At 35.9% G+C, this 12,766-nt stretch overlaps 1 protein-coding gene across 1 annotated transcript in view; it reads left to right on the top strand.

Moving 5' to 3' along the window:
* The window catches only part of SCIN (scinderin), a 66,404-nt gene that overhangs the window by 21,879 nt on the left and 31,759 nt on the right, over positions 1 to 12,766 (top strand). Inside the window, exon 4 of the mRNA XM_010979605.3 lies at positions 1,097 to 1,246. Coding sequence (XP_010977907.2) covers positions 1,097 to 1,246 — 150 coding nt within the window. The remainder of the gene's footprint in view (positions 1 to 1,096; positions 1,247 to 12,766) is intronic.

Genomic DNA, 12,766 nt, shown 5'->3' with positions numbered 1-12,766 from the left:
CTCCCTACTGATGGCCATTTGACTTTGTTTTGTTTGTTTCTTTTTGTCTTTGCCTCCCACACTTGAATAGTTCTATAAGATAAATTCCTAAAAATGGAACTTCCTCCTTCTAAAAGCACATATACTTTTTTTGATATGATGTCAAACTGCCCTCAGAAAAAGCCTGTGTCAGGACATATGACCCACATGGTGTGTGATGATGTGCACTCCCACATCCCCCCAGGCCTCCGTGCCAGGAACTTTCTTTCTTTCTTTTGTTAAACCACATTTACTGGAGACAATGATATTTTATTGTTATTTTACATTTGTAGCTGTGTATCTTCTGAACACTGTGCCTAAATCTAAACTATATCATCTAAATGGCAACTAATGCAATCTATTTAATTTAAAGCTTTATCAAACTGTTGTTCTGCTTCTATTTTTCTAAATTTCTGTTAAAGTATAACTTTGATATTTAGTAATTTTTTCTAAGTATTGTAGTTTATATAACTATTATCCTATTGTTGAACACTTAATGTCTTCCCACTGCCTCACTAACATAATCACACAGCAGTGACAAGCCCTATGCATGTGTTTTTTTCTTCTCTTTATGAATAATTTATTAAAATAAATTCCAGATAGTGATATTACTGGGTCAAAGGTTTAAGCTATTTTTATAGCTCTTGATAAGAATGGTTAAATTGCCTTACAAAAGAGATATATCATTTTTTTATGATCATTGAGAACATGTTACTATAACAGATTCTTGACTAACTTTCTGAAATATTGAACTTATTCTGAATTTAAATAATCTACATAAGGTTACTTTCATAAATTGTGCTTAGTGGATTATATACACAAAGAATGGTGAGATGTGTCTTCATATTTTCCATGTTTAAAAAAATGCTTACGTTATAATGCTAACAGAAAGCCACAGGATACAGAATGAGATATAACTTAAATATGTAAAATTATGTATACCTCAGCAATAGATAGCTTTAATTTTATTTTTTATGCCTTTTTGATTTTTTTCCTAATTAGCCACAGTGTGTAGTACACCAGGGCTGAATGTCCTCCACATATTTCTGTGGTCAAAAGACCTGTTTCTTTCTTATAGGAAATTTACCAGTGGTGTGGATCCTCGTGCAACAAATATGAACGTCTGAAGGCCAGCCAGGTTGCCGTTGGCATTCGGGACAATGAGAGGAAAGGAAGAGCTCAGCTCATTGTGGTGGAAGAAGGGAGCGAACCGCCAGAGCTTATAGAGGTAAGTGAGTTGTCTTTTTAGAAGGTTGTCACTCTAAGGTGTGTGTGGGAGTGTGTGTGTGTGTGTTTGTGTGTGTTAGTTTTAACAAATGCTCTAATACTTAGGCTAAGATTAGATAAGAGAAAATATTAGAGTCATCAGAGTCATGGTACCAGGAAAATAGAACATCAAGACTGTTTTCTCTCATCATTGGTGTGATGTGAAAGGAAGCCTTGTCCCTGTCCTCTGTGCTCTTCTAGGACACGTAGGTGGGAGATACTTTTGAGATGGGCTATAAGAAAATATTTTAGAAGAAAAATAATAGTTTCCTCATCTGGGCTTCTCAACTTTTTTTTTTAATGCAGTGGTTTTCTTCAGTTTTAAAATTAATAATTAGTTCATGAAAGAAATGAAATAAAATTTTTAAAAAATTTTATTAAAAAATTGTTTTTGTGAAATAAAGTCTTATTCCAAGAGATTAAATAAACCAATATTTTAAATATTTCAATCATTTTTAAACTAAGAATTATAGTATAGGCAAAATACTTACAATTTTACTATAGTTGTTAAATTAATTTGAATTGTCTCTATGTTTTTCACTTAACAAATATACAAGTCCTGTGACCAGTTTTTCCCCTTTAAGAAAACTACAGTGAGTACCTGAGTTTATAAATTGTATATATTCCCTTAAGTAAAATGATCAGTCAAAGGGTATAATCATATTCAGGTTTCTCAGTACATGTTGGTAAATTTGACTCCCATTTATTCATTCAACAACTATTTATTTAACCCCTACTGTGAGCCAGGCCCTAGTGCTTTTACCAATTGCTGCTTCCTTACACAAGCCCTGTGTTCCTTCATGATTTTACAGAGTCCAGTCAGGACTTACTGTTGTAATACCTTTCTGAATCTTCCTGCATTTAATGGTAGCCAGTGGTATCTTGAGTTTTCATTTCTCTAATTTCCTGGGATATTGTTCATTTTCCCCAATGATTTTAGCCATTTGCACTTAAAATTTTCAAAAGGCTATCTTGTAAACATATTTTTAATTGTTTGATTTAGAGCAATTTAATGCATTAGAGTTACCAGATCCAGTGAAAACCTACACAATCCAGTAATCAAAAAATAATAATGAGAGCATTTTATTGATTATAATGTCTTTAAACTTTATGACTTTAATAACCACTGAACACAGACTGTCACATTAATGATGTTTTGGAAACAACTTTAATTCCGTGGGAATACCCTCACAGTATAATGCTAAGGGAAAAGGCAGGATATAAAAATTTTAATATACTATATTAATAATACATGTTTATATGTACATATGTATGTATATATGTGTACTTTTATATCTGGAAAGAAATGTGCTGAACCATTACCAATAATATTGTTGACTCTGAGGATGTGGCTTTTTGTTATTTTCTTCATTTGTCTGTGTTTTCAAAATTTATCATAATGAATGTGTATTCCTTTTATAATCAGAAAAAAAGGCCATCTGAAAAACTAAAATAAAATTAGGGATGGCTTAACTGGGTTTTCAGTAGTCAGAATAACATCGCTAATAAATTAGACCTCAAAAACTATTTAGAGCAAATTCTTAATTTTTCAGTCTTTTTGAAGGCCTCTGTTCTGGAGATGTGATCACCATTTAAGTCATCTAATTCTCATGTTTGGTAGCAAAGATGAGATGTATTTCTAACTGACGGTAACCTCACATCTCAATAGCTATGCTTTGACAGAAGTTGCCCCAGGAGCAGGATTTGCCTTTGTCGGGAGCTGGAGGGAATTAACTATTCATGTGTTGCATTAACTGTGAGGTTGCGTTAACTACCACGGTCACCCTGGAAAATCCCTCAACCTCTGATTGTCTCTGGTTCCTCATTTGTAAAGTGAGGGGTTAGATGAAGTGGCTTCCCTGGTCCCTTTAGTTTCCAGTGATCTGTGATTCAACCTTGTCCCTTACTTAGGCAGTAGCTGTGTTTAACTATCAGTCATTTGTAGTCTGTTCCAGGAAATGAAGCCACTGAGGCTGAGGTCTTAACTGTGCATGTAGACTTCTGATGTCCTTGCTTACTGGATTTCAGTCAATAATCTGAGAAAGAAAAGTTTAAATAGTCAATTACTATATTATGCTGTTAAATTAAAATGAGAGAATGCAAACCAGAAGAAAAAAGTTTGTTAAAATATAACTGATTTTAAAATATTGTTAATAGGAATAAGGGACATACTGTTTCATATAAAACACTGTATCTGTGTTCTAGAGCTTTTTGAGTTTTTTGGTTTCTAAATTATCCTGGAAAACACCTACTTTGTTTCCATTCAGCACATTCAGTGTTTATTGCATTATGGTTGAACAGCTCTCACTCTGTTGAACTGAACTAAGTTTTCACTGAAAGCCTTCATTTTTTTTTTTTCTTAAAAAGCATTCAGTGGGGATTTTTGTTCTTATAAATGTTCTTTTGCTGCCTGATTACAAGGGTAGGTAGTCGTTTAATGAATTATTTATGCACCTGTGATAAACTAGTTTGACCTCTAGGCTTTCTTAATGTTGTACCTATAACAGTAAAATTCAAAGAGGTCATGACCTTGGTTGGGAAGATATTGCAGCATCATTTTCACTAACCTCTTAATGGAAATTTTCTCTGATTGTGAGTGTAGTTGACATACCACAGTAACATGAGCAGTACCTGTGACTTTTCAGATCACACTGTATCATGCATAACCTCAAAGTATCATTTGTGTTCATCACAACTTGGTAATTAGGACAGTTATTGGACCTGCTATTCAGTAATATTAATGAGTTAACTAAGAAGCTTATGTATTACTTTATCACAAGTGTTTTTTGGATATATTTTGATATTTTGATAGCTGTATTCTAATATAATTGGGTTCTATTGTAATACTATGTATTTTATTTTATATGTGTAAAAATATTTTTCTTAGTTGGGGTTCATATACTCAAAAGTGGTCCAAAGTGGTCAATGGAGCACACACAAAAGGTTACCTCATTTGAGATGATGGAATGTCATTTCTTTTTCTGAGACTCTGATGCAACTGTTAACATTGCTACTGAAGGATTCTAAAAATCTAAGACTCTTTCAAAGTGTCTTTTAAAATAGACCTTTTAACTGACTTATTTTTTTTAATGAGAATTTTTTAAAATTATTTATCTTCAAAAACTTTGAAAGTCTATATATAAAGGTTGGTAACGGCTTGAGACCAAGGACTTTTCAACTGGTTAAATGATTATATTATCATTTCTTCACATTCAGTGCTGAATTTTTGGAACATGTCTTGATAATGCATTAAAGTACTCAACACTGAAAATACTGAAAAATAATTATTCTGAGAATTTTTTGAAAAATTGATCTTTATTTTGAGGTGATTCAGCTATCTATCATCACAATATTATTTTCACACAATTTTAATGCAGCTTATCCTTCCAACCAAAACACTTTGGAGAGTAATAGGGGGCACTAACCAGATAGGACCCAGCATGTAGTAACAAGACCGTCTGGGGAAACAGGATGTGTGGGCAGCCTCTTATCTGTCTCATCAGCACTTTTAAAAGCTCATATGCCTAAATATGGAAGTAATCTGTAAGAAGAACTAAGCCGGTAACTAAAGGCACATTTACCCTGTGCCTGTTTTCTCCTCACTGTAAACATATTTGTGTGAAAAGCTGCATATAAATTATGTAAAGCTTTTTTCTTGTTCTTTCTTCTTTTCCTATTTAAAATAAATAATCAATGAATGTGAAGGAAAACAAAGTATGTCACTAGCCCTACGCTCCCAAACTTTCTTTGTTGTCTCTATTCATTCTCTAATCATTAGGAAGGGAGTCTGAAAAGTCCCGTGAGGAGAAATTGTTAAGGTCAATAATTTATCAATCAGTTTAATTGACTTTCATTTTTAAAAAGGCAGTATCACGTAGACATCAAAGAGAGAAGGAAGAAGTGACAACTTGTTTGAAATAACAACAAAATAACTAATTTTTCTAACCCAGAGAGTTTTTTCAGTATCATTTGATGAGCTTGTTAAGTCTATAATCATTTGCAAGTGCTAATGGAGGAATACCGGCAGTAAAAGTACTACAGGGAGATTGGAAGCAGATGCTATGTTGCTGAACTGTTAGATTTCTTGCTTTTAGGAAAACACTAAGGCTCCCTAGAAAGTCATATACACCATCGTTATGTTAGACTTTGGACAGGAAATAAAAGGAAATTGGAAGAAAAATGAGAATGTCATATTTTTTAAATGGCTGGGTTGGTTCCCAATAAAGTTCAAAGACTCTGCTTATTTTATTGTCTGATTGAGAAGATAAGCATGCACTAGCTCTGAAGCAGAGTCAAAGAGTGGGAACAGATTGTGAGGGTCTTCAAATGCCAGACAGTGTGACTGGAATGATACTGCCAATGGTTGGAAGTCTTCTCATGATGAAACTTACATATTTTAGATTATATGATAATAGCATATAAGATAGATTAATCTCAAAAGAATCTCCCTATAAGAATTGTATTCATCTTGTTTTTGGAAGTCATAATTGACTAATCAAAAATAAAATAATTTATCTAATTATTCTCTTGACAAGTTGATCAGATATTTATGATGTGCTCATCTGGGTATCTTGTAAGTAAAATCTGGAGTTGAATAATGCACACATTTCTTAAATTATCCTTTAGCGATGTCTGTTAAGGCAAAGAGTAAGACGTTAGTCATATTTCTCTGAAGTATTTGGCCAAATAAAATTTATATCTTATCAGGGTTACTCCAAGTTCCTTGAGGCCGGGTACCGTCTTTATATTTGTGTGTAAATATAAGGTTCCAATTCATGCTCATAAATATTTTATAGTTAATATAGTTAACTGTGACCTTTGTGGTGCCAGAAAACCAATTACATTTGTTTTTCTGTTTTCTAGAGAATAGCGTTGCTTTAAAAACTTCCTTGTGTTTTAGATGATAGTGATGGTAAAGATATTGACAAAGCCATACTGTTGATTAACTTTTAAAACCAGTTGCATTTGTATAGGAGCAGTTAGTGTTTAGATAAGGATGATTCATGTATTCTGCTAGTCTTCTTTCTACAGATGGAGAGTTCCAACTGACATCTTGGAAAGTAATATCTGAGTCTTGAGCTTATCTACTTCCCATGTGTTAGGTAAATTGCATTTCTTCCAGGTGAAAGTACCTGGCACAGTAGGAAATAAATGGCTCATGTCTAAAACTATTCCTCCTGTGAATAAAAGCACATGTCCCCAGGAGCTGTAGTTGGATTCTGCCATCTGTAAAATCTTCCTTCCCAGATCAGGTCACCGCCCCCCTCCCGCCACTGCCAACTTAGTGTCCAGCAAAATTGGTCACCATTTCTATGTTTGACCACTTAGTGTCCAAAAAGCCCACTCCCCTCACTCTCTAGCACTCATCACTGCTGTCCATTGGCCTTGACCCCTCTGCTTGGCTGTTGTCCATGGTCCCGGAGCTGCCTCTCCTCACCACTGGGTTAAAAGTGAACATGGTCCACGAACACCAAGGAACTATACAGATGTAGAGCTTTATTTTTGAGATCACCCAATATATTTGTCTTATTCTTCCCCCAGACTTAACATCAGAGGGCTGTGCATATGCTAACGCTTCCTGAGGTCTTACATAATTTAAATTTACAGAAAGTAAAATCAAGAGTGATTTTAAGCATTTAATAATGTAAGTACTGGAGTAGACATACATTGTCAGCATGTAAAGTAAAAGATCAAGAGATCAAGTTGGAATTTGGAAATTTAGAATTCTGTCAACATTCCATAAAGTTTCTCTGTGGAAACATTTGCTTCATAGCATAATCTTGAGTTTACCAGATTTACGTGGGATATTTTAATCTTTTAACTAAAATAACATTGTATATTTAAATCAAGCTTGATCAGTCTGAAAATGATGTCATAGAGAACGGCAGAAATGTTACTTTCTGGGGATGATTTTTGATTAGATAAATCAGTCCCCATTTATCTTTGTAGAATGAGCCAAAGAAGTACTAGTAATAGAAATGGGGAGCTGTTTTGAAAATCCTCCTCATGACCATTTTGGAATAATGAGTATACAGTATTTTTAAAAGGTTTAAAGATTTATAGGATAAATAGTAATAATAAATGAAAGTTAATAAATAAATGAAAGTTAATAATAAATGAAAGTTAAAATCACATTGCTTTTTAGCATGAGGGAACAAATATGGGTGTTTTGAATTCCTTAATATGAGATGTAAAGTTATTTTGTGAGTTTGTTTGTAATACACGTACACACACACACACACACATCACTCATTAAACTACTTTCTGTTGCCCTCTTATTTATTTCATTGTTGTTAAAACTCTATACTTTGTAAAGTTGGAAATTTGAGTTGCCTGGGATATTAATTTGGCCAATAGAGTAAACACTTAACGTTAAGAGACAACAAAAAAATGTGTTGTCAGAGAGGCACACTTCTCTTTGTGTGCTAATTGGCTTAGGCTCCTTGTTTACCTCTCCTTTATTTTCTGGAGTCTTTTTGTAAGTTCTTGGGAAGTTGAGCAATGTCTTACATATTTTGGAATTTCCCACTCATGTCATATGAGGTGTGACACATCAGAGGTGTTCACCAGGATTTGTCGTCTGATTGACATGGCAGTAGCCACGTGGAGAGAGAAGATTTGTTTGAGTTTACCATTCAAAGATTTTTAAGTTAAAGGGATCCAAAGTATTTGCTAGTCTCTCTAGATTAATCCTTATTACATATGGAGTAGAGAAGTGCCAGTAGATACGAATCTTTCCTGTTCTTTCTGTTGCACTGTAATTAAATCATTTCCTCCATTCTGCTTTTTGGCAATGATACTTTGTACACACCCCAAATCCAAAGACTTATAGCGCCAGGCAGTGCATGCTGCAAGGTTTTGATGCTCTCAGGAGCACTGTGGTTGCAGCTGCTTGTGTCTACCATTTATTGGTAGCTTACTATGTGCCAGACACTGTTTGAGGCACTGTTCACTTGTTGTCATTTATTTTAATGGAACTTTTATTTGAATCTCTAGTATTTAGTGCACATACCCATTTTGCTCCTCATCAGTTCATCCACTGGGTGAAGTTGAAATATTCTGAACAAAGATACAAAATATATATAGTAACAGTATAGTTAGCCATATACTACAATAAGATAATCTTTCACTTTGTCCACCAAAGTTCCACATGATGACTTGTGACCTGACTGATAAGGTGTCTCTTTTATGCAATCAGTCCAAATTGATAACTACTTGGCAAGCGTCTCTGAATGACGTAATTTATCCTTTAGTTTGTGGCTGGAGGGAAGGAACAGTGTAAATAGGATAATGTGATTCTAAAACAGACGGACTGTGTGGAAGGGTGGATCTTTGCCCCACAAAATCTATCTCTGAATTGATAAACTAACACAAATATTAAACTAGAATGGCAGACTTCTAGTCTCTTTGTTATTTATATTGCTCCTCCTGTTTGTTATAATATTAGTGACAAAATATAATTAAAAAGCAGGAGTAAGACTATACTTTCTTTTGGCAATTTTAGGTTAATTTGTTCTTATTCCTTGTGCCAGGAATTAGCTAAATTCAAATATCAAAGGGCCAGATCTCTAAGAGTCAGTGACTCACAATTCCTTGACATCCACTTTGTAAATTAAGTAGTTTTAAAAATACATAATAGTATAAAATATATAATAATAATTAGCAGTAATATTAACTTTGTATGTTTCCTAACATCTTGAGCTAAGAGTAGGCCAAACCCAAATATTAAAAAATTGACTTTTCAAGATTCAGTGATTCACAGCTCCTTAGTATTTGCTTTGTAATTAACATTTGTTTAATATCATGAGGAAATGTGTTCACATATTGGAAAGAACTCCCTAAAATGGAGGCCATGTGGATTGTGCTTTTAAGTCCTGTTTATCCAGAGCCAAGTGGTGGAATTGAGTTATACTGACCGTACTTGTGCAAATGAGAAAGTGATGTGATTGCTATTAGAATTGCTGTTATGTTCACATGAGTACCCAATTGCATCACAACTTTATGGTTACCTTGTTTTGCATATGCATAGATATATAACACAACACGTACACATTTATAAGAAGGATTTGAAGTGACTTTGTCAGGAGAGCATGGTTTATTCGTGTAAACACGTATACTCTCAGTGGAAACCAGTAGGAAATTCTCAGTTCTGGATATTCCATGACATTTTACTCATCAGGAAAAAATTACTAACATACAGTTAAAAAGAAACTACGTTCGTGTCTGTATGCAGACACACAAGAAGCCGTACAAATATACTGGGGAGTGAAGTCCTGTACCAAGCACAGCTGTGAAATTAAATACCAATGCTCTATTTCAATGAATGCTAGTGACTGAAAAAGCAAACCCAAACTGAAAATAAATCTTCATGAAATCTGATAGAGGACATAAGGACAAGACAAATACGCGGATTAAAAACTATCCTGAAGCAAGTAGCAAATGCGCTACAATGGAACGTTGGTCGCTGTGATGTTCACTGGCGTGGCGCTCTGCTGCTAGATGAAGACATGATTTCATTTTGTGAAGCTCTGCAAGGCTGAAGGCAGATGGCTCACTGAATTTTCTGTTCACTCTCTCTAGTTGCATTTTTCTATATGTAACACAAGTGCTTCTTATCATTAATACAGAAATTCCATACGCTGAGAAACAAATTGGTCATGGATATTATTTGCTGCAGAGGAGGTAACAACAAGCCCAACCAGGACAAACATCCAGTGTTTACCATGTGATGGGTGTTCTTCTGTGGGCTTTACGTGGATGAGCTAATTTAATTCTTACAAGAGCCCTGTGAAGCACATACATTTATTATTCCCTGCCTTGATTTGTGTTCCTCTGAAAAACAACCCTGAGGCAAGGATTGGGAGCAGGTTGTTATTTGGAAGATGATCCTGGAAGCAGGGAGGAGGAGTAAAACGAGGCAATAGTTTGTTAATAAGTCATTTCCTGCTGCAGGCAACTGGGGCTTAATCCCAGAGGACCCCTCTGAGAAAATGTATGGAAAACACTTCAGGACTAGCCCGCTGAAGGCTGAAGTGGCTGCGGGATTTAGCCAATAACTCCCATCCTGCCCTGGCTGAGAGTCTTGTTGAGTGCTAACTCCCCAGAACCCCCAGCCTGCCTTGAGTGTGGGTACAGTACAGCTCAGTGGCCAGAGAATGCCATCAGATAGGGAGCAGAAGGCCTTGACATTCAAGGGATTGTCTGCAGATGACCTCTGAGGGGGACCAAGGTGAGATGGGCAGGGCCCCAATAGCATCTCTACATCCTCACTTCACAAAGACAGTAAGTTGTAGAGAGACCAAGTAACTTGCCCAGGTGGGAGTGGGGTGGGAGGGCTGTGGTTCACAGCCAGGCGGTCTTCATTCCAGAGCTTTGTAAAGCGTGAACATGCAGGGAGATGGGAATCCTGTAGGCTGTGAAATTATTTTATAACTTCTAAAATGTTGCCACATGTTTGACAGTCATACCTATTTTGTGTACACTATATCATAAGTAATATTGTGCTCAGTGGGCTGGCCTGCCCCTTGGTTTTATATCTCTTTTTCAACCCTTTATCCATACTGTGGAGGCATTAGGTGCAGGGTTATTGGGCAGACTTTTTTGAAAGAAAATACATTCTTTTAGTGGAAATATGAAATATATGCAAATGTTTTTCAAGCCCTTCAGAGTATATGAAAGCCATTTTGAGTTCACTCAATTAAATTTTGGTGCTTGGAAATGTTCTGAATTATGTAGATAAAGAGGAAGTTTTCACAACTCTCTTGCTGTAAAACTCCACCTAATCTGATTAAATGTTATCTGTAAATCAGGTTTATTTACCTCACTTAATCATCATCATAATTGTGAGTGGTATTAATTATTACACCATTTTAAATATGGGAGCGAGGTCACGGAGTCCCTGAGTAGTGGGTCCATCCAGCTGAGATGGCTTTATCTTAGCAATGAAGGGATTATCAGAAAGGCAAAGTAGGGGGTTGATCGTTGTACATAGAGATTAGGAACCCCAAAGGCAAGTGATGGAGGTGCCATTCAAGCACTGGCCAAGTAGACATGTCCCGATGGGTTTGAGACCTAACAGAAATGGGATTCATCATCCCCAGAAAGAGCAGATGGCCTAAAATCTTTTCCAGGTCATGATCATTTGTCCACAGGAGAAATTCTTTATGTGAAGCTACATGAAAATCAGAAATGCTTGGCAGACCCGTCCTGATGGTTGAAATGGATGAGCCAGACTAACAAAGCTAATGCCACTCAAGGCCGAAATCCTACCACCAAACCAGGCCCAGGGGGCTTCTAAAGTACACAGTGCAGGGGCTTCAGTCAGACTCTCTGGGGCTGGGATTCTCAGCCTTCAGTGTTCTTTTATCCTGACTTCCAGGCAGGTTTAATATGCAGCTGGTGAAGACAACTGCTGTAGTGTAATAAGCTGACATTCTGGCTTATGCATTTTCATAACTTGTGAGTTCACTTTCCACGTTATCATACTTGGTTTTTTTTGTACTGGAGTTTCTGTTTTGTTTTGTTTTGTATTTTTTATTGAAGTACAGTCAGTTACAATGTATCAATTTCTAGGGTACAGCACAATATCCCAGTCATGCATACACAAACATATTTTCGTTTTCATATTCCTTTTCATTAAAGGTTATTGCAAGATATTGAATATAGTTAGTTCCCTGTGCTATACAGAAGAAATTAAAGTTAGTGTTTCATAATAATAACTCGTGAATTAGCTTTCCATATTATAATAATTTATGAGTTGACTTTCTCATAAATTTGACCCTGTGAACCTAATCTCTGCTACGTTGACGTTATGGTAATACTGAGATTAGGGCCTGCATCACGATGAGTTCTGTAAGGCCACGGCATCCTCTGAGTCCTCTGGAACTGCACTGTCACATACAGCATCTGTGAAATGTGTGTGGCCATTTAGGATTTGATTTAAAGTAATTAAAATTAATCTAATTAATAATTCAGGGACTTGGTCGCACGAGTCACGTTCCAGGTGCTCAGCAGTGACTACCGTGTTGGACAACACGGATACGGAATATTACAGCCACAGAAAGTTGTGCTGGACAGCCCTGAGCTGGGTGATGTAGCGGAACCTCTCTTGCAGGGACTCGGTTCACTTTGTCCTTTTATTCAAACATGTATTTCACATGCTCTCCTCAGGTCTAAAATAGCTTATCCACTATTTGATATATTAAATTACTCTTAATTCCATATGTCAATAAGGAGATGAAGTCGTTTAGGGGCAGGGAGGCACATCGCTAAGAGAGAGCAGAAGAGCGATGTTAGAAACATATCCAGGGGAGGCGGGGCTGGTTAAATGAGGACGCAGCTTTTCTCAGAATTGCCTGTCATTTTATATCTCTGTTTCTTCCCTGTTACCAAATATTTGTCCTACCAAATGTATAAAATATCTTGAAGCAAGTAAACAACGATGAGGCTATACCTCATAATGTATTTCTATTCACCAGATGCT

The sequence above is a fragment of the Camelus dromedarius genome, chromosome 7, assembly GCF_036321535.1.
Source record: "Camelus dromedarius isolate mCamDro1 chromosome 7, mCamDro1.pat, whole genome shotgun sequence".
NCBI lineage: Eukaryota > Metazoa > Chordata > Mammalia > Artiodactyla > Camelidae > Camelus > Camelus dromedarius.
The sequence above is the reverse complement of the archived record's forward strand: the minus strand, read 5'-3'. Positions and strand labels throughout refer to the sequence as shown.